A 26477-nucleotide genomic window follows, 5' to 3' on the forward strand; every position below is an offset into this window, starting at 1 on the left:
TTCTCCAACATTTCCTGCAACTTAGGGTAAAACTCACTCAGATTTTCCATCAGTATTTTCTTTGTAAACGATTGCTAGATGAGCATCCTAGAGTTGTATTCAGATAATTCTACTGCATAATAATAAACCCTCAAAACTGTGCACTGGTTTTCCTACATTGGGTTTTTCCGGGGACTATTGTGTCCAAAAATAAGTGTGTCCTATGTATCTTGTTCTTTGCTCTGTTTTTTGTTTCATGAGATCAAATAATTAATTAATGTAAGTTGCAGAAGTAATTTGCTTCAATATTTAGAAAAATAACTTGGTTAATGTATATTAAAATCAAGTAGGTGAAGCAGATTTAGATTGGCTGCAATAGGGGTTCCTTCAGTGGTAGGAAATTTCACATGGTAAGAGAGCATTGATTTTGAAACAAAAAGAGAAGATCTAGTGCTGAGCAGTGAGGTCGAAAGCTGCACTTGGCAGCAATTTGAATCCCCTTGAATGGATTGCGCAATCCTTGTAGGGAAAGCAGAGATTCGAGGAAATCTCTCTCTGAGTGAGACGACAGAGAGGTACGATTTCCAGTTTGTGAGTTTGCAGAGGCAGAGGGAGTGACACAGAGCCTCGACGCAGTGCTTGAAGGGTGCAGTTTTTGCCGAGGCAGAAATCCGCTGGAAAAGAACGAAGACACATAGAAGGGGAATTTTCTCCTCAGAGATCTTTCTGCCAGAAAGTTCGAATTTCTCACTTGCTGAGCAAATGAGCAGTGACTAGAGGAGTTAGTTCGACAGTTAGGTGAGATGGCATCACATGGGCTCAGAGATCAGGACAGGTTGGATGGAGCTTTCAACTATGTAATATGGAAGACCAGAATCCTAGATGTTCTGGAGGAATATGATCTCGAGGCTTACATCAAAAGTGTTGTAGTTGTTATTGCTGACAACGATCAAAAGAAGTACAAGGCCGAGCAGGGGAAGGCAAAGAAGCTCATTCTCAATGGAGTTCGAGATCATGTGGTCTCACACTTGCAAGGCAAGGATACAGCCCGAGAGATGTGGGAAGCCTTGCCTTCTCTGTATGAAGGCTCTTCCGAACAGCGAAAGATGTATTTGGAGCAGAAGTTGCAACAGACTTTGATGCAGAAAGGAGAAGGGGTGAACCTCTATACTCAGCGTCTTCAAGACACTAGAGACCAACTTGCTACAGTGGGTTCCACTCCTCAGCCAACCGCAATGGTGAGGATAGCCCTGAATGGAGTCTCAGATGAATGGCAAGTTTTCCTCCAAAGCATATTGGGCAGAGAAAAACTACCTTCATGGGAGAAGATGTGGACGACACTTCAACAGAAGGAGTTAAGGAGGGAACTAGTGAAGGTCAACCTCAATGGCAACAGTGGAAGTGGCACAAAGACGACAGAGGAGGGGGAGAACACCGCTCTAGCATCGAAGGGACAACAAAAGCAGAAACAAAAGGACATTTCGAAGGTGAAATGTTTTAGTTGTGGCGAGATGGGCCACTATGCATCCCAGTGTCCTTTGAAGAAAAATGATAAGGATGAGAAGCATGATCCTAAGGTTGCTTAACAAAGATTGATGACGATGAGTTTGCCATGAGTGCCCATGCATCTCCAAGAGGGAGATGGGGTGATATTGAGTTGTAGTTGAGAGGACTACATGTGGGCAGGATCATTGAGGAGTCCACCTCTTGGATCGATTCCTTGCTACGGGAGCCAAAGTTTCAGCAGTAGCGAGATGGACTTAGTGTCAGATGATGCAATGGAGTGTTTGGAGGACAAATGCAGTAGCTTGGCACCAGAGACTGATCAACGCAAAGCAAGGTTAGTAGCAGTGCAGTTGGCACAATGCAGGAGTCGCAGTAGCGTAGAAGATTCAAAGGGTCAGAATCAACAGTAGTCAGATTCCAACATTCATTGTATTATGTTGAACACAGTGAAGTTCAACTAATTTTGGATGTTTTTCAGTTGCTTCTCTCAACAACTAAGTTGCAGTACGGATGCAGTGTTAGCAGTGGCAATGCTAGCAGCATAGCAGATGCAGCATTTGAGAGGGAGTTGTAATACAGATGCAACAGTGGTAGTGGCAGTGTCATGGGCAGCAGTACAGTAGCAGCAGTAGCACAGTGTTGGTGGCAGCAACAGTGCAGAAAGGAGGTGCTTCAGAAACAGAGCAACATGCAGGTGGACATTGTTGCTAGAGCACTTTCCTCGCTAAGAGGGAGTGTTAGTTTTTGGTAGCATCAGAATTGCTATAGCCTTGAAAATTGGTGGAGAGGCTAAGGCACATGAGTTCTAAAGAACCCAGAAACTGTTTGGTGAAATTCCACCTAGATTGTATTTTATTAAAATAATTAATATTTTTAATGGAGTTCCTAAGTCTGAACTTAGGGAAATTAAAATATTAATGGGTATTAATCAAAATATGGGTGAGAATGATCTAGAAGGTGGATCAAGTCATGTTTTAAACTCATTCATTCATTAGAGACTTAATCTTGGTCATTGAAGACAAAACAAGAAAAGTATAAAATGGAGGCTTGGCGTTCATTTGGAAACACAGAGAGAGATTGAGGAAATCGATTTTCTGAGGTGATAAGTTCTCAGGAGGAAAATTGATTGGGGAGATCTTGCAGCTAAGGGGCAAAGAGAATTTGGGAGAAGGATTTTTCGAAAAATACAGAACAAAGAGGCGGAGAGAACTTGCAGAGAGGCAACGCAGTAGCCAAGAGAACTGACGTAGAAAAGTTGTCTGTCATGCAAAATCTAGAACTGCCGGAACAACCGAAACTACTGGTAACTGTCGAAACTACCGGGAACTGTTGGAACAACCGGGAGAGCTGACACAGAGGCAACACAATAGCTGGGAGACCTGACATAGAAAAGTTGCCTGTCACGCAAAATCTAGAAATGCTAGAACTGCTAGGAACTACTGAAACAACCGAGAGACCTAACGCAAAGGGCAAAGAAGGCGACACAGGGTTGACACAGAGCCAACACAGAAATAGTTGGGGTTAACCAGTCTTGTGCCGGATTAGGCAGAATTCTGCCGGGTGAAGTGAGGTAAAACTCACTCGGATTTTTCGCTAGTATTTTCTCTGTAAAGGATTGCTACATGAGAATCCGAGAGTTGTATTCAGATATTTCTCCTGCATAATAATAAACCCTCAGAACTGCTGCATAGGTTTTCCCGCATTGGGTTTTTCCGGGGACTATTGTGTCCAAAAATAAGTGTGTCTTATGTATCCTACTCTTCGCTCTGTTTTCTGTTTCATGAGATCAAATAATTAATTAGTGTAGACTGCAGAAGTAATTTGCTTCAGTATTTAGAAGAATAGCTTGGTTAATGTATATTAAAATCAAGTAGGTGAAGTAGATTTAGATTTGTTACAGTAAGGGTTCCTTCAGTGGTAGTAATTTTCACAAGGAACAAGACTTGGAACTCGAGCACTACTACTGCATGCTGGGGATGGCATGGTTGTTGCTTCATCTTCCTCTCTCATAAGTTCTGATTCCAGTTCTTCAAGATGTATAGTGCCATCCTCCAAATTATTGTCCTCTGGGTGGTTGTCCCAAATTTTATATGTTGGATCCTCATAAGCCCGATCACAATAATGACTCAACAACCTCAAGTTGTAGTGCACATAAGCTAAGATTTCTGTCCGGTTTTCATCGACTCTGTTTCTTCTCACATTATGTATGAAGTTGTAGGTGCGCCAACACCTCTCTGCAGAAGAAGTATTTACAACCTGTGAGAGAACTTTTGTTTCCAATTTTGGCAAAAGTCCCATGCCACCATATGCCTCCCACCATGTGAGAGCATCAAATCTGTCTCTATCTTCCATTGCATGCAAAAAACCAAACAAACTAGTGCAACTAAAGTATCTGCCTAATTCAAGACGCAGATTAGCACACTCCTCCCTGTGAGGTACCAACTTGTCTAATGCTTCCATATATCCTGTACATACCTCTGGATTTGTATGGGGTTTGACCCTAACCCCAGCCCCAGGTGCAGGTTGGCCCAACCAAGTTGGAGAGTAGTATTTTGGCATAAGGATATATACGCCAAGGCATGTAGTGGAACATTAAGTTTATTCCACTATGTAAACACACAATTGTGAATCAGTGTATACAAGTTGGGATCATCTTTCTGAACAATATCTTTTATTTTCCCCAACATGGTATCCATCTGCTCATACATCTCCCCAATCATTGGTTTATCTGTATTTGCAAAACAAATCAAGTGATAAATGGGCTCGGTGAATTCCAATACTTGCCTCGCATGTGACCAAAACTGACCATCAAGAGCGGTCTCCTCACCTGTTCAAAACCTTGCTTGTTAGCTGCATTTGTAGCCCTTTCCTTTAATACCTGCCAATGTGGACTTGATACCATGCTAGACAATGACTCTCTTACCTTCAAAAGACGCCTAAAGGTGAGGTAATAGCTAGCAAATCTAGTCTTCACAATCTTCAACAGCTCCAATCTTGAGTGACTACAGAAAAGCCCATGGGTATTGCTATGATTTGTAATAAATTTTATCATTTGTTTGCCTCTCTTGTACAAATCACCAATCCATTTGTATTGCTGGTTTTTGTTCTTAATAATATCATGCATCAAAAGGTTCATTGTGTGAACCAAACACCCAAACCAAAATATGTTGGGGTATTTATCCTCAATAATTGCTCTTGTTGCCTTACAATTAGGAGCATTATTAGTGATGACTTAGATGACATTGTATGGCCCAATACGTTCAATTGTTTCAAGTAATGGTTCTACAATGTTGATGTCAGTCTTGAACTTGTCTGAGTAATCATATGCTGAAAGAAAGATGGCACCACTAACAGACACAACAAGAACACTTATCAATGGCTTGCCTTTTACATTTGTCCATCCATCAGATACAATGGTCAGTCCAAGAATTTGTCATTCTACTCAAAGAATGTGATATTTTTGCTTTTTCATGATCAAGTCCAACGGTTCTAGCCTTGTCATACCCAGGGCTCTTGTATCCTTTAGGGGCATCATTTATGGCAAAAACCATTTCATGCCAATAAGGTGAGCGAAGAACATTGAATGGTATCCCACATGCATAGAGAAACTGGTAAACTTTTGAATCCACATCATTCCTACACCCTTCATCAAGGAAATCTGATATGGTTCTATGCCTTAAAGAGATGTTTGGTGACCCTGTGCCTCCATATCCACTGCCATGGGAGGATGCTGAAGGAGTTCTTTGTGCATGTGATTGTGAGCTTGGTTCAAAGAAACCCTTTGATTTTTTGGATTTGTATTGGGCTTCCTCCTCTTCCCTTATGTATTTGGCTCTATCTATTGCTGACACACTTGCACAAGTTTTGATTCCTATTTGTTTATCTCCATCCCATGGCCTTTTACCACAGAGGTGCCTTCTGGCACGGGTGTATGAACTTGTGTAATTATTGTTGCAATGGGGGCAGTGAAATTTAGTGGTTCCACCCCCTTTCCCTGCTTTAGGCCTAGTAACATATTTCCACAATGGGGTTTGATCTTGTTTAGTTTTTTGGGCTGAATCATGTTCACTCTCCTCCTCCTCACCAAGGTACTCCTCTCCGAGTTTTCATCAAATCCACTATAACCCAATTCTTCATCCTCTTCTTCATGTTCAACCCTCCTTTCTCTACTCTCCCACACCATAATAACCAAAAAATGAACCAAGAAGAAGAAAATGCCAAGCCACATAACCATGATGTTTGAAATTTGAAGTTTTGAATCTGCAAAAAAATGGAATGGGAATGGGATGGGAAATAGAGAATTTTATTTCTTTATTTATTTTGCAATGAACATAAAAAAATAAAAAAATGCTAGATTAGAGTATAGATCCTACCTCTTTGGCCTCCAATTTCCCCTTGCAAGCTCTTCAAACTCCTCCAAGCTCCTCTCCTTGCTTCAAACTATCTCCAAACTCTCTTGCTCTCTCAATGGGATGAAGTGCATAATGGGAGGGGAGAGGGTCTATTTATGCCCCCACCTCCCCTTCCATCTCTCCCTTTTTCCCTCCCTTTCCCCCTTTCCTAAGCCATCGTCGCCTCCCTCTCGGTTGTGTGGGCGTTGCCTTCTGTCGATCGGGAGCGAATTTTCCAACCAAGGAGCAGTCGGGAGTGACCACTTCCTGACCGCTCCCTGGTTGGAAAATTCGCTACGGGAGCGACACTCCGAAAAAACCAGGGAGCGATTTTTTTTGGTCGGTTCCCGAAATCGCTCTCTATTCAGGAGCGCGCTCCCTAGTCGCTCCCGACCGGAGCGCGAATTGGGAGCAGGATCGTGAAGGGGGGGTGCTCCCTCGCAACCCTACTCTAAGGTATTAGATGCAATCATTATCTTCTCTTTCACCTAATGGTGGATTTGCCCCAAAAATTCTGTCCATTTTGTTGACCCAGACAATTACTGCTCTGTGGTCTTTTCCGTCATATTTTGGTACCTCATTTTTAATCGCTGATGGTTTCTTTCTAGAACCCTAGTGTAATATTGGCTACCTGAAAAGCATATCCTTGGTAGCTCTGAAGGTTCATGCTCATTTGCAATTTGCTGGCTATTTGTCGGTTCTTGATAGAGAACATACTGTAACATCAATGTGTCTACCTTATCTATTAGTTTATTAATTTGTTCATTGAGTTTTTTGGTAGTCTCGTCGATTTTGAGGTCTCTCTGTAGTATTCGTTCCATCATCGATGTCAACTCCTTTTGTCCTTCATTAAATTCTTTTGCGCTTTTTCTAAGCCTAAATCGGACTAGTTCAAGATTAACGTTGGCTTGTAACTCCTCGTTGGTCACCATCTTGTTCTTGTTTTTCCTGACGAAACCCACTTATTTTTTTAAATTATATATATATATATTGTTAAATTATATAATTATTATTATATTATATAACTATAGAATATATTTACAAGGACTATAACTTTAATTTTAAACTATATGATTATGGAAAATAAAACATGATGTGGGAGATGAGAGTGTAATATAAAGGGGGACAAGATGTGTGGAAGAGCGTGATGGTCAGAAGGAAGATAGGTGTGAATGAATACAACGGAAATGGGGTGTCAGCACTGCCGGGAAGATATACGACAGCGGAAATGTTAAAATTGGCAACTAGGGCCAAACTCCATGTGGGTCATGATGTCATCTTATTAATGGAAGCTGATATTTTTCTTGGATCCCTCTCATCGAGAGGAGTAGGATTGATCTAAACATCATCCGATTCCGATAAGTATTCATGGAGATATGAATTTATTTGTGTTATGGGACAATTCGTCAAGGTCGGCCAGAAACCAAATAAACCCCACTTGCGCTCAACGTTTTAGTATAAATAGAGGTGGCCTTCAAGTCATTTCAACACACTTGGGATCTCTTCCTCTCTACTTGTCTTTAGGTTTTAGTAGGAGGAAAGATCCTAAGGGATAATGCTGCCCTAATCCAGAGGGCAGAAGTCAGAATTGCAGGGAACTGCGGGAACTGCCGAGAATAGCCAGAATCGCCGGAACTGCCAGGAATAGTTGGAATCGTCGGAACTGTCGAAACTGTTGGGAATAGCCGGAACTGCTGGGAATAGCCAGAACTGTCGAAACTGCTGGGAATAGTCGGAACTGCCGAGAACTAGAACTGCTGGGAATAGCCGGAACTGCTAGGAATAGCCAGAACTGCTAGAACTGCTGGGAATAGCCGAAACTGCCGGGAACTGCCGAGAACTAGAACTGCTGGGAATAGCCGGAACTACTAGGAATAGCCAGAACTGCCAGAACTGCTGGGAATAGCCAAAATTGCCGGGAACTGCCGAAACAGTCAGGAAAGTTGGCGCAGAGGGTAGAAGCCGAAACTACCGGGAAAAGCCGGAACTGCCGGAATTGTCGGGAACAACTGAAATTGCTGGGAACAGCCGAAATTGCCGGAACTGTTGGAACAGGCAAGAAAGCTGACGCAGAGGGCAGAAGCCGGAGCTGCCGGGAACAGTTGGAATTGTCGGAACTACTGGAACTTCCAGGAACAGCTGGAATTGCCGAACTGCTGGAACTGTCGGGAACTGCCAGAACTACCAGGAACAGCCGGAACTGCCGGAATAGCCAGAGCATCTGTCTCCGAAGGAGAGCAGCATGCAAGGGATAAGTAACTAACATTGGGACAGTTGTATGGTACTTAGCAGCAAATACACCAAGTATGGAATGTTACAGCTAGCATGTAAGGGAACGCTAGCATGCAACAGCAAGCATGCTAAGGACAACAAGCATGCTAGGGACAACAAGCAAGCAAGATGCAGCCAACACATAGGTCACTATGGCAACATGGTGCAACAATGGCACATAATGCAATACAATGATGGGCACAGTCATGATTAATGAAGCATGATGAGATGCAGCATAGTGATGATGGGTGCAGCGTGGTGAGCTGCAGCATGATGACGAAATGCAGCACAACGATTGGTGAAGGAGTCACCTTGGAGAATTAGTTGAAGCAGCATGTCTTCAACTGATCTCATGTATCATCTTAGAGATGATCTATGCTCTTATCTAGATAAGTCAAAGTTTTGACTTTTGTTGTAAACAGACTATATCTCTCTCTCTCTGTTGAACTATTGAAGAACATATAAGAAGAATTGATCAAGGGTTTCCCCACATTAGGGTTTGTCCTTGGCTAGCGCCACATCTTGTGTCCTCATGTCTTGGCTTGTCTTCTGCGATTTATGTTTATGTTCTATCTGTAGTTTACTATAATGTTGATGTGATTGCTAATCTGGAAAAGATATTGAGCTAATGTGAAAATTGAAATAAATTGCTCTAAGCATAGAACATACCTAAAATTAACATGAAAGCAACAGGTCACATGGTACAAGATGGGATAGACTGATTGGTTCAGCAAAGGAATCAAAGGACTGTGGGTAACGCAGTGTGGTTTTCAGACGAGAGTCAACAGATGAACAATGAAATGTGTACAACATAACAAATGAAACAATGCAGGAGTGGATAGGTCGCGATGATCAGTGGAATGGTGTGGGTGAATATGGACTGGATGCGACGGGAACAGGGTAGGATGGTGCAGTGGGGAGCAGTTCCTAGCGATGCAGCAAGAGTAGTATAGCGAGCAATGAACCGACCAACAGAGGATAGAAAATTGCAGAGACTGTGAGAGTGGAACAATGGATAGGGTTACAACCACCAGAATGTAATAGCATAGGTGAGAGAATTGTAGGCTTTGATACCACTATTAAAGGAGCACAATTGAATATGCGTAACACTATATGTGTATGTGCAAATAAATAAATTTTTATTATTGATGAATTGAATGAATGAATGATGGTGATTACATGCCTTCGTGGTGGTTGCCTATCTAGACATTGATTGGCCACAAAATTGAATGGTCATGTTATTTGACCCTGACCTCTATAACAAGTTAATTAATTAATTAATAATAATATTATTATTTATTTACTTATTATTTTATTCATAACATAACCTGCCTCAAGATCCATGAGCTACCCTGGGGAATGTGAACTACATTGGAAACCATGAAAAAGTCCAAACATTAGCATGAAGCCAATGCCACCCCTCAAACCCTAGGGTGGTCCAAAGGCACTATCTAGCACCACCAAAATCCTCCATCAATGTTCACAAAATCAACAAGTACCCCAACTGTCTAATATACAAAAATGCAAGGGTCTATTGAACAAATTCACAGTTCATTATATTTACCCAGTTTCAAAATGAGGGGTAACACCTCCTTTTAAGGCTTCTAAAGTTCTATGTATGGCGTTGTTGATTGTGTTAATACAAGTTCAAGGATTGATGTTTCCCAAATAATATCCCATAGTTTAATATGTTAAACCTCTGAATTGTGAATGTTTTATGAGTTGCTATAGATAGATGAGTGTGTAGCATTAATTACTCATTTCAATTGTTGGTGCCAGTCTTGAGTTTCTGTGGCACAACTCTTGATAATCCCTCTCATGGATCATAATTAATGCCCTGGTCACATGATATTTATTTAATATTCTAAAAGCTTCTCAGCTACTAATTATTTAGGTCTAGTTGCCAAAGCAAATTGTATCCACTGATAAGGAAGTGGGATCTCAATCTCCTGGAAAAGCTGATAAAAAAAAAAAAAACATTCAGCAACAAGTAGATATCACACAAGAAATATCATAAACAAATCATGGAGGCAATGACCTGGAATAAAATCAGCGTTATCACCAGCAAGTGCCATTACATCTACAATCTGTGAGGGTTTCAGGTCCCCATATTTCTCAGCAAACTGCTCTACACCAAATGATACAATCCTGCATATGAACCAAATCAATGATTTCATGAAACTATGAAAGTTTGTTCACATAGTAATAACAATAACAAAATTGAAACATGACAAAATTTAGGCTTATAGCACCAGCCTAAAGCTACTTATATTCAACAGAACACAAACATAAACTATTTCTGCAAGCATAAATGAAGCAAGAGGGCTATAATATTAACCTAGATCCACGGGGTGAAATTCTCAAGAGTCGTAATGAAGGACACAAAATCTGGAAGAAATCTTTATCTGGTGACACAACCCGCACCTAAAAAAACAGAAAGGAAAATTTTGCTTAGATTGCAAAGCACACAAGAACATTGAATAGAAGGAACCAAGAAGGCAATTAGCTTATTTCATTATGCCAATGATGCAATGAAACCTTTATCATGGGATTTGTAACCATCTGTTAGAAAGTGAATTTGCTAAAAGTAAAGAAGGCATCAAGAATACAAGGCAAGAAAAGAACATGTATATAATTATAAATAAGAACAACAAACTAAGGAAATAATTTAGATATCAAATTAGTTTGTGAAATAACTATGTTACACATGTCTTAAACTAAAAGAAAAGATGTCGTTTCTAAATATCATACTTACCAAGTTTGAGTTCAAATTAGTGTTATCGATACTGGACCTGAATCAGCTAGTCTGCCAGTTTGGGCCCAAAACCAGACTAGAACTGGTGGAACCAGCTGGTCCGACCGGTTTGGGCCCAAAACTGGTCCGATTCAGGCTTTAGAACTGGAATAGGCCGGTTCAGTATCAAACTGGCCTAATTCACCGAACCAAACGGTTCAGGAATGGTTCCGTGCAGCTCGTACCCATGCGAGCCAGCTTAAAAGAATTGCCTTTTTTATTTTTTATTTTTTCATTTAGTTGGCCCACTTCTAATTTTCCCCTAGGCCAACCTAATATTCAAGCCTATGGCCCTAGTATTGCTATGCAACTCATGGTAATGTTAAATTATTAAAGTAAAAGGATCCTTTTACTTAAATTTTTCGCATTACCATGAAATGGCTTAAAAATGTTTGAGAGTGGTTCCAACCTCAGTGGATTTCATATGGAGAAAGTAGAATTTTAGATCTCACTCAAAATACAACAGACTAACAGTTTTTCTGTATTTCAAGAATTGGGGGGATTGTAATGTTTCAATTGGATTTTGTCATGTACAAGGGTATGTAACTAGTATTTAATCAAGAGCACCAAGCCCTCTATGTACTTTGATGTTAGTGGCATTGGTTGTTGAACTCCTCTATCATGACTTTACTAAAAATGTACTCATCACTCAAACAAAATGGCTTAGGATGTTTGAGAGTGGTTCCAACCTCAATGGATTTCATATGGAGAGAGTAGAATTTTAGATCTCACTCAAAATACAACAGACTTATAGTTTTTCCATATTTCAAGAATTGGGGGGATTGTAATGCTTCAATTGGATTTTGTCATGTATAAAGGTATGTAACTAGTATTTAATCAAGAGCACCAAGCCCTCTATGTACTTTGATGTTAGTGGTATTGGTTGTCAAACTCCTCTATCATGACTCTACTAAAAATGTACTCATCACTCAAACAAAATCTTGACTTGACATGCTGCATTTTTTCTATCTTATTTTAATGCTTAGAGGGTTATATTGATGACGAAGATCCTAATATAGGCAATAATTTTTATGATATGTGGATATTTGTTTAGTATGGTTTCTTTTTATGCTAGAGGCCATCTAGACCCTATTTGTTGATGTATTTTCAGTTCAGAGATGGCTTGCACTCGATGCTATTTTGGTTATGTGCACCTTTACATGCTATATAAATGAGAAATTTTGATTATTTGTGTGTAAATGGTTTGGATTCATATGGAGGCACATGAATATATATGTTTTTCTTTAAAATTCGAATATTTTGTATTTTTGGTCAACTAGTTTTTTGGTCTGGTTTTTTTACTGGTTCTTGATCCACAGGATTTTTTGGTTCGATCACCAATTCAATTCCGTTAACATTGGTTCAAACTAGGGTATGGTAAGATATGGAAAAAAATCAAATGGAAAAAATCCAGTACAAATAAAATGAGATAATTTTATTAGTGTCCAACAAATGACCGCCCATAGTTCAATGGGACTGCTAAGTACACAAGTATCAATACTCTGTGGGAGTGCAAGGGCTACTCCTATAAAAGGAATGGGAAGTATCCATATTACTGATACAAGAAACAAGGAATTTCTTAAAATTTCAAGAAAATCAAACACCTACAGAAAGAAGTATCTATGTATGTTGTAGATGAAAAATATCTTTGTATGTCTGAGGAAAGTCTCAAGACTTGTCACAAGAAACATTTTGGCCAAAGAATCAAACTTGACATGGGACTCTGCAAAACCTCATGAATTGACCCAATAATGGTTTAGTGCCATGAAAAGGATATATATATATACCATTTTAGAATATAGTTATACATAACAGGATACACTGAATAAAATACAAAAGTAACATTTCTGAACAGAACCAAGTATATCATATGATCACAATCAGTCAGCATAACACCATTCATCCATCAAGATTAAAAATCGATCATAGACCATGGTATGAAAATATGATTGATGAACCAAAATGAACAAATGATCTCAAAAAGTAAATTTTCCAATGTCAAGAGTCAATACTTAAATACTCAAATCTGAAATCACATGATGTGGGGCCCTAAATTATATAAAATATACCCAAACTTTGTAATTTACTCAGATATTTACTTTAACCAAAATATGAAACTTGCTTTAACAATTTAACCAGAATTCATAATTTTGCCCTAAATTTATCATTAACCAAACAGTGAATTTGAAAATAAAATGCAGAAGAATACCTGGAAGTTAATTTGAAGAAGTTTCTTGTTTGATGTTTCCCAATTTGCTCCTATTACCAAAAGACCAAAACCTCCCAGCCAAACTGGGTACAATCTTGGTACCCAGCTCCAAAACACTTCAAATTCGAAGTAATTTGGCCCTCGGGCCCAAAAGCTTCAAGAACAACTGCTCAATTTTTCTCTATCTAAGATTGTCTTCCTATTTCATTCTTTGTCCTATGTAAGAACCCCTGAAAATAAAATTGCCCCTTTTGTCCTCAACTCTCTGATAACCTTCCCCATTCACTGCCCTCTCCCACCGTCTTCATAACCAGGATTAGAAGAAGGCGGAGATCAAGTCAATATGATCCTAGCCGTTGATTAGGCTCTAATCTGGGTCATTGATTGATCAACGAGAGGATTATAAGAGAAGGCTTGATGGGCACTTGGAAAATACACCAGAGGCAGATACTTAGTTACCCGAGTAAGATCGATTTTCTCACTGGTTGAAGTTCGGCAAGAGAAAATTGAATCAGAGGGAGAGTTGCAAGTGGAAAAGAGAGTGAGGGTAATCAGCATCAGTCAGGGGTGCAGGAGCAGAAGACACAGAGCAGAGGGAGGACAACGCAGAAGTTGTGACGCAGAGGAGAAGACGCAGAGGCAGTTTGATGCTGGGACTGCGCAGTCCTCACACAAGAGCTGACGTAGTGAGAGGCAGAGGGGGCAGCAGGTCCTCTCCTGGATCAGAAACCAGCCGGGAAGTGTCTGTAAATTTTCTCTCAGAGATTCCTCTTCTATTTTGTTGGTTGTAACTTGTACATGAGATTTTTGTTGAAGAATAATAAAGAAACCCTCATCTGTTGCACCAATTTTCCCACATTGGGTTTTTCCGAGGACGGTTGTCCAAAAATAATTGTCATTATATTTGTGCCAGCATTTTTCTTTGCATTTACTTTTCACGGTATTTTAATTGTGAAGGCTGCAGTAGAATTTATTTCGATATTTACCGTAAGAACACTGTGAATAACTTATTTCTGAGTTAATAAGTAGAAGAAATAATATTAATTGTTGCAGTTGGATTTCTATTTAGAGATTTTCACATGGTATTAGAGCTAAAGTGAAGCAAGAAGAAAAGAGTCTAAAGCATAGTTGCAGGAAGCGCCCCCCCCCCCCGGATCCTAGGCCGGAATCGCGTCCCATACGGAAGCGTTCCGGAAGCGCCAGCCGAAGCGCGATTCCATTTTTGCCGAAGCGCGATTCCTAGTTTTTTGAGCGATTCCTGGTTTTTAGGAAGCGTTGCCCCCGAAGCGCGCTTCGGAGGGCGCTTCGGGCCTCCGGAAGCGCCACGCTTCGGGCCCGGAAGCGCACGCTTCACGAGCGCTTCCGGAAAAATCCGCGCGGGCAAGGAATGAAACTTCAATTTTTTTTAATTTTTTTTAAAAGTTAACTTAACTTGCAATGAGGGGGTGGGTTAGGGTGAGTTTAGGGTGAGTTTAGGTGAGGAATGAAAAGCATAAAGCTCCCATTCATTCCTCATTTTCTCACTTTGAGTTTATGAGAGTTGGAGAAGAGAAGAGAGGAGAGGAGAAGAGAAGAGAGGAAAGGAGAGGAGAAGAGAGGAGAGCTTGGAGGAGTGAAGAAGGAGGAGCTAGGAGAAGGAGGAGGAGCTTGGAGCAAGAGCTTGGAGGACTTCATCTACAAGAGCTAAAGAGGTAAGTTCAAACCCCAAATTCCCTTGTTTTTTTGAAAAAAAAAATTGTATTTTTCTCCTCCCTCTCCTACTCTTTCCCATTGTTTCTACTTGCTCATTTATTTACAGGTTGTCCACCACCTATATCCATATTCCAAGATGGTGTTCTTTTGGCTTCTATGTATCATTCCACTCTTGGTTTTAATGATGGCAAGGGTGAGGAATAGAGGGGAAGAGGAAGGGGATGAACTTGGTCCTAATAGTAGTGACCCAATGTATGATGAGGAGGAAGGGTTTGAAGAGGAAGGGGACACTGAAGCACAAGATGGGAAACGTACATCAACACCCTTGTGGAACTATGTGACCAAACTTGATGGGGGAAAGGGTGGTGGATCTTACAAATTTGTGTGCCCTCATGGTTGTCATGGAGGAAAACCATATACGGGTTCATATACCCGTCTGAGGAGGCATCTTTGTGGGGTGCTGGACAGTGATGAAAAAAAGGGTTCTGTGGGGGTACAAATTTGCCCAAACATTTCAACTGAAGAAAGAAGAAAATACATCCAAATAGAGATGGCTGCACAAAAAAAAAACAAGAAACAAAAAACTCATTCTGAATCAAGTGCAACCTCTAAATTTGGTAGTTGCCCATCTCCTCATGGTACTTCTGCAACCTCTGGAGGTAGAAGAACAATAGGGGATTTCCTTAATGTTGCTGAGAGGGATGATGTGGATGGAAAGATAGTCCGTTTTCTTTGTGCTTGCGGTGTACCATTCAATGTGCTTCGCTCTCCCTATTGGCATGACATGGTAAAGGCCATCAATGAAGCCCCAAAAGGATACAAGGCCCCCAACTATGAGAAAGCTAGAACAGTGTTATTAGAAAGAGAAAAAGCTAAGGTTCAAAGAGCTTTGACACGTTTTACACATGAGTGGGTGGAATCTGGGGTATCCATTGTATCAGATGGGTGGACAAATATTAGAAACCAACATTTGATAAATGTTCTTGGTGTTTCTTCTAGTGGTGCAGTATTTATTGCATGTCATGACTCCTCCTCCATCAGTGCAACTGCACAAAACATTGCAGATCTCCTATTGAAATCAATCAAAGATGTTGGTCCGAATAATGTGGTTCAAGTGATCACAGATAATGCAGCAAATTGTAAGGCAGCAGGAAAAATTATTGAGCGTACTCATCCACACATCTTTTGGTCTGGGTGCCTGGTTCACACATTGAACCTTTTGATGCATGATATTGTGAAACACAAAGATTGTGGGTGGATTGCTGAGGTTTACAGGAAAGGGAAGCAGCTCATTAAATTCATCACAGGGCATACAAGGGTAAACTACTTCTATGGCACTTACTCCAAGTTGCAATTGCTTAAAATTGCAAAGACAAGATTTGCTAGTTATTACCTCACCTTTAGGCGGCTAGTGAGGGTGAGACAAGCTTTAACTAATCTGGTGTGTGCTGAAACATGGGATGAAATTAACACTGACACAGATGGTGCTAATGCAGTCAAGGACACTGTTCTTGACAGTTACTTTTGGTCACAGGTTAAATATGTTTTGCAATTCACCAAACCAATTTATTACATGATCAAGTTTGCAGATTCAGATCAACCAGTAATTGGGGAGGTGTATGAGCAAATGGATAGCATGTTGGGGCAGATTAAAGACATTGTTGAGCCTAGAGATACCACCTTGTACAATTATATTCGTGTAGAGGTGCAAAACCGATGGGAAATGCTAAATATTCCATTGCATGCATTAGCATATGTTTTGACACCTAAATACTATCATCCATCATGGCTTTCAACACCAGCACCTGGGGGGGGAAGCAGGAAAAAACCACACCAAGATAGAGAGGTTCACGAAAAATATATGGCTGCATTGAGTAAATTAATCCCTGATGAGGAGGAGGCTGCATTGGTACGAAGACAGGTGAGCAACTATACGCTCAACACTGGTCCATTTGGGAGCATGCATGCAATTCAAGATCGAGAGACTTTTTCTGCTCTTGAGTGGTGGAACATGCATGGAGGGGGTACTCCACTTCTACAGAGTTTGGCATTGCGGGTGCTATCACAGGTGGTAAACACTTCTTCTGCAGAGAGGTGTTGGAGCTCTTATTCTTTCATCCACAGTGTTAAAAGGAACAGGTTGAATTTAGACCGGGCAGAGAGCTTGGTTTATGTTCATTACAACTTGCGATTGTTGTCCCATTACTGTGAAGATGCAAAGTCTAATAAAGACTTGTTGATTTGGGACAAGAATCCAGAGGAGCCCAATTTGGAGGATGGAGTGTTGCGACTAGAGCAATTAGAGGATGCTCTTATCCAGGTATGTCCATTGTGGTATGAATTTTCCAATTTTCCCTTATAAAGCATTTCTCTAATTCATGTTTTTAATTTTTTTGTTAACTAGTGTTTTTTTTTTTGGCATGAATTTTTTGAGCGATTCTAGGATGATGATGACCGTGTTGATATGCCACCACCCCCACCCCCATCTGGTCCCTTGGTTCCTAGGTTCCATGGTTCAACACCAACAGCAGGGGGTTCTTCTTCATCAGTTTCAGTGCCACGACTTACACAGGGACCATCTTCTTCATTGCCACCACGTGGAGGCCCGCCATCACGTTCTATTCGTGGTGGAAGGAGGAGAGATTAGTAGATATATTCACAATCTACTACTTTTTGTCATAGATTACTCATTAGACTTGTAGACTTGTGAATTTGAATTTTGAACCTTTTTGGCTTGGCGGTGACCAAGTGACATATTTTGTAAACATTATTATTTGAATTTTGGACATGACAAATGTTGACAGTTGCTCACTTGCTAGATAAATCATAATATGCTCTATGTTTTATGTTTTATAATATGCTTAAATGTTTTATGTTTTATAATATGCTTAAAAATTTGATGTATGTTTGTAATAGCTAGAATATAGATGATTGTTGTACATACTAGTAACTACAATGGAATCATGGATGCCATATCTATCTTGATTTATGCAAAAATATGCATGTTTTCATGTCTTCTACAATTAATTTGGTATTTGGGATGTTTGTTTTGAGTATAAATGCAAAAAAATATAAAAAAATATATATATATAGCAGACGCTTCCGCGGACGCTTCGCTTCCTAGATTTTTGGAAAATGACGCTTCCGCGCTCCCGCTTCCGCTTCCGCGCTCCCGCTTCGCTCCCGCTTCGTGCAACATTGGTCTAAAGACCCAGCATTGAAGGAAGAAAGGAATTCGAAATTCCTGCAGAGGCAGTAATTCGAATCCCTAGAGGGTTTGCGTAGTTCAAGTTGGGAGGGCTAGATTTTCATGGTAAATCTCTCTCTGAGTGAGTCGACAGAGAGGTAAGATTTCCAGATCGAAATCTGTCAGCAGCAGAAGGAGCAGTGCAGTAGAAGATTCAGAGAAGAGGAGTTTCTCTGGTGGGACGCAGTTTTTTCTGCAACAGTTGTTGGGGCAGGGTAGCATCAGAAATTGTTTGAAAAATAGCACAAAGATGGATACTCAAAGTGTCTCAGAATTGTCTTCCAGATTAGAAGAAGAATTCGCATGCTTAGCAAATTCAGCATCAGCAGATGTTTGGTACATTGATAGCGGGGCTTCAGCTCATATGACTGGAGTATGAGAACATTTCTCGAGCTATCAAGAAGAACAAATGGACTTCCAGATTGCTATGGGAAACAGAACAAAGTGTACTCCGGTAGGGAGAGGCACTGTAGTATTTCGGACGGAAGCAGGGACCAGCATCCGAGCCACCAATGTTCTGCATGTGTCAGGATTAGGACTTAATCTGATTTCAATGTCCCAGTTACAGGACAAGGGATACGATGTATACTTCATTGGAAAGAAAGTATATGTCAAGCATCCAAGCTAGAAGAAGAAGAGACAAATTGGAACTCAAAGCAACAAATTGTATAGGTTGCAACTTGAGTCTCCAATGGCACTGATAGGCAGCAACTATAATGGTGAAAAGGAACGAAATGAATTATGGCACGGGCAAATTGGACACTTACACCATGGAGCAGTGAGGATGCTCAGAGATACTATTACAGGAATACTAGCCCTTAGTAGTGAACATGATGACTTATGCAGAGGATGCGTACTAGGGAAGTACGCTAAAGAAACTTTTTTCCGGAATTAAAAATAGAGCAGAATGTGTATTGGGATTGATAGACTTAGATATTTTTGGTCCAATGTCCACAAGAGCTCTTAGTGGTGGCGAATACTTTGTCACCTTTATTGATGATCACTCTAGAAAAACCTAGATCTATTTCTTAAAGACCCAGGATGAGGTCTTTGATCGATTCAGGGAGTTTAAGGCTCTCGTTGAAAATATGACAAGGAAAAAGATAAAGGTATTGCATTCAGATAATGGTGGAGAAGATACGGACAAAGACGTCATAGATTTCTAAGCAAAAGAGGGTATCAAAAGAGAATGGAGTAGAAGAGCGGAAAAATAGAACTATTGTTGTCGTAGCCAAAGCTATGTTGTATGATCAAGACTTGCCTAGATTCTTGTGGGCAGAGGCATGCAACACAACAGTATATATCCAGAATATAACTCCTCACATAGCATTGGGGAAGAGAACGCCCGAAGGTGTCTTCACAGGGAAGAAGTCGGAAATAAGTCATCTCAAGATATTTGGAAGCATGGCATATTGTCACATTCACGACGAAAAGCGCAGTAAACTGGATCAGACCGCAGAAAAGGGGTACCTCGTTGGATATAGCGAGACCTCAACCATATACATAATCTACGTTCCTAGCAGCACGAAGATTGTAGTAAGACGAAATGCGAAGTTCATGGAGGATAGAGCTATCAGGAAATCTCGATAGATGTCAGCAAAAGGTCAGTCTGAAGAGGTTCCATTAGTCCAACAGCAGCAGGGGCTGGAAGGAGGACAGGCAGGAGGACAAACACCTAGATCGAGTACAATGACTAGTACCAGTTTTTCCTCAAAAGAAGGAAATCCAGATAGTTCTCAGCAGATGAAACAACAGGATCAGGAGGAAGAGTTAATTGAGCCTCCTACCACCAATGGTAGAACCAGTAGAGAAGTACGACAGACACTAAGGGATGCAGAGGACTTTGTTGGAGCTCCTAGAACCGAGAAAAGGCAGCGTAGACAACCTGACGGATAGCAGGCCTCGGTAGCTTAGGTTGAAGAATCGTCTAGATTTCAAGAAGTCATTCAACACTAAGTTTGGGTGGATGCCATGGTAGAAGAATACAATTCTATCATGACGAACGATGTCTGGGAAGTAGTACCTAAACCAGAGGATAGATCAGTTGTAGGATCAAGATGGATATACAAGATCAAATACGTTGCGGATGGCAGTATAAGGAAGTACAAGGCTAGGTTCGTGGCAAAGGGGTACGAACAGAAAGAAGGAATAGACTATGAAGAGACCTTCACCCCAATAAGCCGTTATACCTCTATCAGATCCATTATATCCCTAGCAGCTCAAATGGGATGGGAAATTCACCAGATGGATGTCAAGACAACATTTTTGAACGGCGTGATAAAAGAGGAGGTGTATATAGAACAGCCCGAAAGCTTTGAAACTCATGAGAAGAGAACTCATGTATACAGATTAAAGAAGCCTTGTATGGGCTCAAGCAGACACCTAGAGCATGGTATGGTCAGATTGATAGTTACTTGCGACAGTTGGGATTTGTCAAGAGCAGTGTTGATAATATCGCCGAAATATCGGCGATATTCGGAAATATCGCGATATTTTCGGCGAGCCGAAATATCGCCGACAAAATATCGCGATATTTTCGGCGATATTTTATATCGCGATATTTCCGAAATATCGCCGATATTTCCGAAAATATCGCGCGACAATCGAAAATATCGCCCGGTGACCGTAAAAAATTTCCGCATGACCTATAAAAATCCGATTTTGGTTTTTTTCATATCGTTTTCATTTTTGATTGCTGGAGAAGGAAGGGGAGGGCTATGCGGTTGCTGCCAAGGAGGGTTTGAGCGTTCTAGGCCCTAGTATTGATATGCTATTCATGGTAATGTTAAATTCTTAAAGTAAAAGTGACATTCTCCTTAATCTTCATTTTCATCCTTTTACTTAAATTTTTAACATTACCATGAAATGACTCAGGATGTTTGAGAGTGGTTCCGACCTCATTGGATTTCATATGGAGAAAGTAGAATTTTAGATTTCATTCAAAATGCAGCAGACTTATCAGTTTTTTAGGATTTCAGGATTGGGAGATTGTAATGTTTCCAGGTGACACCACCTGCCCAGGCTACCCCTGCCACCAGTAGAGGACGTGGTCTACCTCCTATAGCTCCTACTTCTAGTTCTTCAGCTTCTAGAGCATAGCAAACTCCACTGCCAACTCCACCAGCACCAGCAACTACATCTAGAGGGAAAGGGAAAGTTGTGGCATTTTCTCGCAAGAGGGGCAGAGGAAATCAATAGGATTAGACTTTAGTTATTTTCTTATGTGCTTGTAAGTTGTACATGAACAATGAACATTGAATATTCAAGAATCAAGACCAAGCATATCACATTCTAATTTCTAAATAGTAAATTTTGATTCTATTTATTTTTTTAAAGTGAATTATGAACTTTGAGAAGTAATTATATTTTAATTTGATTAGATAAGCTGCAACCTGCAATTTAATATGGATAAAAAACTATATTTCGGTATATATATATATAAAACGTGTCCCCCATGTCTTGTTTCCAGGTCGTTGCGTTTCGTAATGAATACTCGTATTTACGTGTCCTCTGTGTCTCGTGTCCTCGTGTCATGTGACTTAGCTTAGACAATATTGATGTATTGTCTCTGTGGAGGGTGGAGTTTGAGGAGCCCCTCTTGGAGGAGTCACCTTCATGGTTAGAGCCAGTGGCAGATGATCCATTAGAGCAGGGGCAGCAAGAGGAGGACTCGGAGTCAGAGGAGTAGCAGCACTCAAAGGAGTAGGAGGAGGAGGAGGACACTGCGGGAGCATCAACATCAACACCATCTGCTATAGATATAGGAGAGCATAGCCCCATACCTAGCACTCATTATTTGACATTAGGTGCAGAGGCAGGGTCAGGGCCTCCTACTACTAGGGGCAAGCCTGGCAAACAGCCCATCATGTTTTCCCGTAAAAGGGGGAGAGGGCAGTGATTTCAGATAGATAGCTACTAGTTTTATTTGTTATGCTACATATAACTCATGATGATGAGATAATTTTATATATGTGATGTTATTTTGTATTGGTTCTCCATATTTGAGTCCTTGAATGGACAATTATCAGGGATCAGCAGGATTTGGTATCGCCTTTGATGTATCATTTCTATTTGACATCATATATATCAGTGTTTTCTTCATATTTATGTGCCAGTGTGTTTATTTCATGTTGTTATTGCTTTATATGTTTAAAAATCTGAAAAAAATGAATATATTATGCATTTTTTATGCTTGCCGATATTTGCCGATATTTTGCCGATATTTTCGCCGATATTGCCGATAAGATATTTTCTGGACCCTCGCCGATATTTTCCCGATACCGATATTATCAACACTGGTCAAGAGTGATGTTGATCCCAATTTCTACTATTTATTGGTAGAGAATGGGCCACTTATTCTGGTATTATATGTAGATGACTTGTCTTTAACAAGGTCATCTAGGCTCATACAGGACTGCAAGAAGAATCTTGAAGCAGAATTCGACATGAAGGATATGGGGTTGATGCATTATTTTCTAGGGTTGGAAGTTTGGCAGAAGAATGGGGAGATCTTCCTTGGCCAAGGAAGATATGTTACAAAGATTCTGAAGAGATTCAAAATGCAGGATTGTCGACCCATGGCTACTCCCATGATCACCAACTAGAAGAAAATAGATGCATCAAGAGACACGGAAGTGGACTCCACCTTGTACAGACATCTCATTGGGTCACTCATGTATCTGGTCTACACTAGGCCAGACATCTGCTTTGCTGTCAACACTCTTAGTCAGTTAAGGGTAGAACCGGGAAGGGTGCATTGGGTAGCAACTAGACACATTCTTAGGTATGTGCGTGGAATAGTCGGATATGGGTTGAAATACTCCCGAGGGGAGGACGTTAGATTGAATGGGTTAACAGATGCAGATTGGGCAAGTAGCTCAGTAGATCGGAAAAGTACCACCAAGTACTGCTTCAATGTTGGATCAGGAAAGATATCTTAGTGTAGCAGGAAGCAGAAGTCAGTAGCTCTGAGCTCAGCAGAAGCTGAATATTTGGCAACCAGCACAACTACGTGCAAAGCTATATGGCTTAGAAAATTGCTCGTGAGTTTGTTCAGAAAAAGGATGGAAGCGACCAGGGTTTACTGTGATAATCAAAGTTGTATCAAACTCTCTAAGAATCCAGTGTTTTATGATCGGTCGAAACACATTGATATCATATGTCACTTTATCAGAGGTTGTGTTCAGCGTGGGGCAATACAGCTGTAGTATGTCCCCATAGGAGATCAGGTAGCAAACATACTCACAAAGGCTCTAGGAAGAGCTATGTTCATTCAGTTCAGAGAAAAGATGGGGATGGTAATACTCCCAAGGGGAGGACGTCAGATTGAATGGGTTCACAAATGCAGATTGGGCAGGTAGCTCAGTAGACCGGAAAAGTACCTCTGGGTACTACTTCAGTGTTGGATCAGGAAAGATATCTTAGAGTAGAAGGAAGCAGAAGTCAGTAGCTCTGAGCTCAATAGAAGCTGAATATTTGGCAGCCAGCACAGCTACGTGCGAAACTATATGGCTTAGAAAATTGCTTGTGAGTTTGTTCAGAAAAAGGATGGAAGCAACCAGGGTTTACTGTGATAATCAGAGTTGTATCAAACTCTCTAAGAATCCAGTATCTTATGATCGGTCGAAACACATTGATATCATATGTCACTTTATCAGAGGCTCTGTTCAGCGTGGGGCAGTACAGCTGTAGTATGTCCCCATAGGAGATCAGGTAGCAAACATACTCACAAAAGCTCTAGGAAGAGCTAAGTTCATTCAGTTCAGAGAGAAGATGGGTATGGTAGCAGAAACAGGTGATTTCTCAGTTACAGTGGCAAAGGGAGTTGCAGTACGAATGCAGTGTTGACAAGTGGCAAGGTTAGCAGCAGTACAGATGCAGTGTTGACAAGTGGCAGGGTCAACAGCATTACAAATGCAGCATTTGCGCAGTAGTTGGTGGGGACGATGTCAGACATCAGCGAGTGCAGAGGGAGATGTTACAGAACAGGGTGATGCTTCAACAGGTTGCATTGCTAGAGCACATTCCTCGCTAAGAGGGAGTGTTGATTTTTGGTAGCATCGGATGTGCTCTAAGTCTCAAATTTTGCAGGGAGGCTTAGACACATGCATTCTCCAATACCCAGAAATCATTTTGGGAAATTCCACTCGGAGACAGTTTTATTAAAATAATTAATTATTTTTAATGGGTCCCTAAGTCTCAACTTAGGAAATTAAAATAATTAATGGGTATTAATCCAAATTGTGGTTGAAACTTCTAGAAGAAGACAGAGATCAAGTCAATATGATCCTAGCCATTGATTATAATCTAATTTGGGTTGTTGATTGATCAACGAGAGGATTATAAGAGAAGGCTTGATGGACACTTGGAAAATACACCAGAGGCAGATACTCAGTTACCTGAGTAAGATCGATTTTCTCACTAGTCGAAGTTCGGCAAAAGAAAATTGAATCAGAGGGAGAGTTGCAAGTGGGAAAGAAAGTGAGGGTAATCAACATCAATCACGAGTGCAGAAGCAGAAAACGCATAGCCGAGGGAGGACAACGCAAAAGTTGTGACGCAAAGGCAAGTTGATGTTGGGATTGCACAGTTCTCACACAGGAGCTAACGCAGTGAGAGGCAGAGGGGGCAGTAGGTCCTCTCCTGGATCAGAAATCAGTCGAGAAGTGTCTGTAAATTTTCTCTCAGAGATTCCTCTTCTATTTTGTTGGTTGTAACTTGTACATGAGATTTTTGTTGAAGAATAATAAAGAAACCCTCATCTGCTGCACCAGTTTTCCCACATTGGGTTTTCCCAGGGACAGTTGTCCAAAAATAACTGTCATCGTGGTTATATTTGTGCCATTATTTTTCTTTGCATTTACTTTCCACAGTATTTTAATTGTGAAGACTACAGTAGAATTTAATTCAATATTTGTCATAAGAACACTGTGAATAACTTATTTCTGAGTTAATAAGTAGAAGAAATAATATTAATCACTGCAGTTGGGTTTCTATTTAGAAATTTTCACATATTATGATAAGGAAAATATTTGTTTTAATCAGTGTTTTACAAACCGGCCGTTTCGAAACCGAAACGGCCGAGTCGAACCGAGTCGATTGCTGGAGGAGTGACCCGGCCAAGTAACCGGTCCGGTTGACCGAGTCACACATGACTCGGCCGAGTCATTGAATGACTCGGCCGAGTCATGTGTGACTCGGTCAACCCGGCCGGATCCAATTTGACTCGGTCATAAACTGCTCTGTCATAAACCTTGCCTCCTGTTTTATAAACTGCTCTGTCATACCCATACTTGTGACTGCAATTACAGTGTCATTTGATAATTTATCTTCCAAAATTTGGTGTGTTTTGGAAAGGCACTGTATTATGAGGATTCGAATTTGATGTGAACCATTGTCCTACATTGATCATCATCTTTTGCAGCTTTACCTGCCTTGTGTTCGATCTTAGTAAGTTAGAAACAAAACTTTGCAATTAATTTAACTATTTGGCATGATGTGAAGTTGATGTGTGTTGCAAAGCTTGATGATCTATATATAGCATGAACTCCTTAGCCATCAAGTATTGCCTTTGATGACATAGATATTGTATAATTGTATATAATTCTTGATTGGAAATTCTCTATTTAATTTTTTCTTGATTAAACTTTTCATGGTGGTATGCACTGGAATGTCCTTCTTGGCTAACTAGTGCCCCAAGAACCAAACTTGATCATCAGATTCAACCTTGAAAAGTTTGTTACCATCTGTAATGGCTAAAACTGTAGCTTCCATTAGTCATCTTTTAAGAGATTGGAAATCCTCTTCAGCTACCTTGGATCTTAAAACCTATTGTCTGCTGTCATCAAAATATTCATAGGTGCTACAATCTTACTAAATGTTCGGATGAACTTTTGATAAAGTTCACAAGTCTATGAAATTGCCATATTTGTGTTGCATTATCTGGAGTTGGCCACTCCCAAAATAGTGTTCACATTTCCTCGGTCCATTTCAATATATTTTTTGAAATTATGTGGCCAAGATATACCATTTTTCATTGTGAAACATGCCCCCCTTCAAATTCACAAGTATTGCTGCTCTTAAACAAATCTCGAGTTTTCAGTATAAACTTTGCTCTTTCAGACAGATATTCCGAGGTCATTTTAACTTTTAAGGTTATGAGTCCTGGCTTACTTCATCAACAGTCCTTCATTCTAAGATAGGGGGCAGTAAAGGTTTATGTTTCATCATTGTTGTAGCACTCTGGAAGGTGCTTCATTGCTATATCTGAACTTTAATGTACAAATTGAACAGAAGCAAAGAGCCTACTTTGATCATATGTTGTCTTCCATCTATATTATAATGCTGTGTGTTTGGAAACATGAATGAAAATCTTTAAAATTATGTTTA

At 40.5% G+C, this 26477-nt stretch overlaps 1 protein-coding gene across 1 annotated transcript in view; it reads right to left on the reverse strand.

Annotated features, from left to right (window-relative positions):
- LOC149197497 (uncharacterized) overlaps positions 1 to 26477 on the reverse strand; it is a 265068-nt gene that overhangs the window by 64332 nt on the left and 174259 nt on the right. The window contains exons 7-8 of the mRNA XM_089408710.1: positions 10486 to 10571; positions 10186 to 10295 (exon numbers count right to left, since the gene is read on the reverse strand). Of these exons, the coding sequence (XP_089264836.1) occupies positions 10186 to 10295; positions 10486 to 10571 (196 nt within the window). The remainder of the gene's footprint in view (positions 1 to 10185; positions 10296 to 10485; positions 10572 to 26477) is intronic.

Source organism: Pinus tabuliformis, chromosome 2_2 (assembly GCF_031772625.1).
Source record: "Pinus tabuliformis cultivar Carrire ecotype Pingquan chromosome 2_2, CPIR1, whole genome shotgun sequence".
Classification (NCBI taxonomy): domain Eukaryota; kingdom Viridiplantae; phylum Streptophyta; class Pinopsida; order Pinales; family Pinaceae; genus Pinus; species Pinus tabuliformis.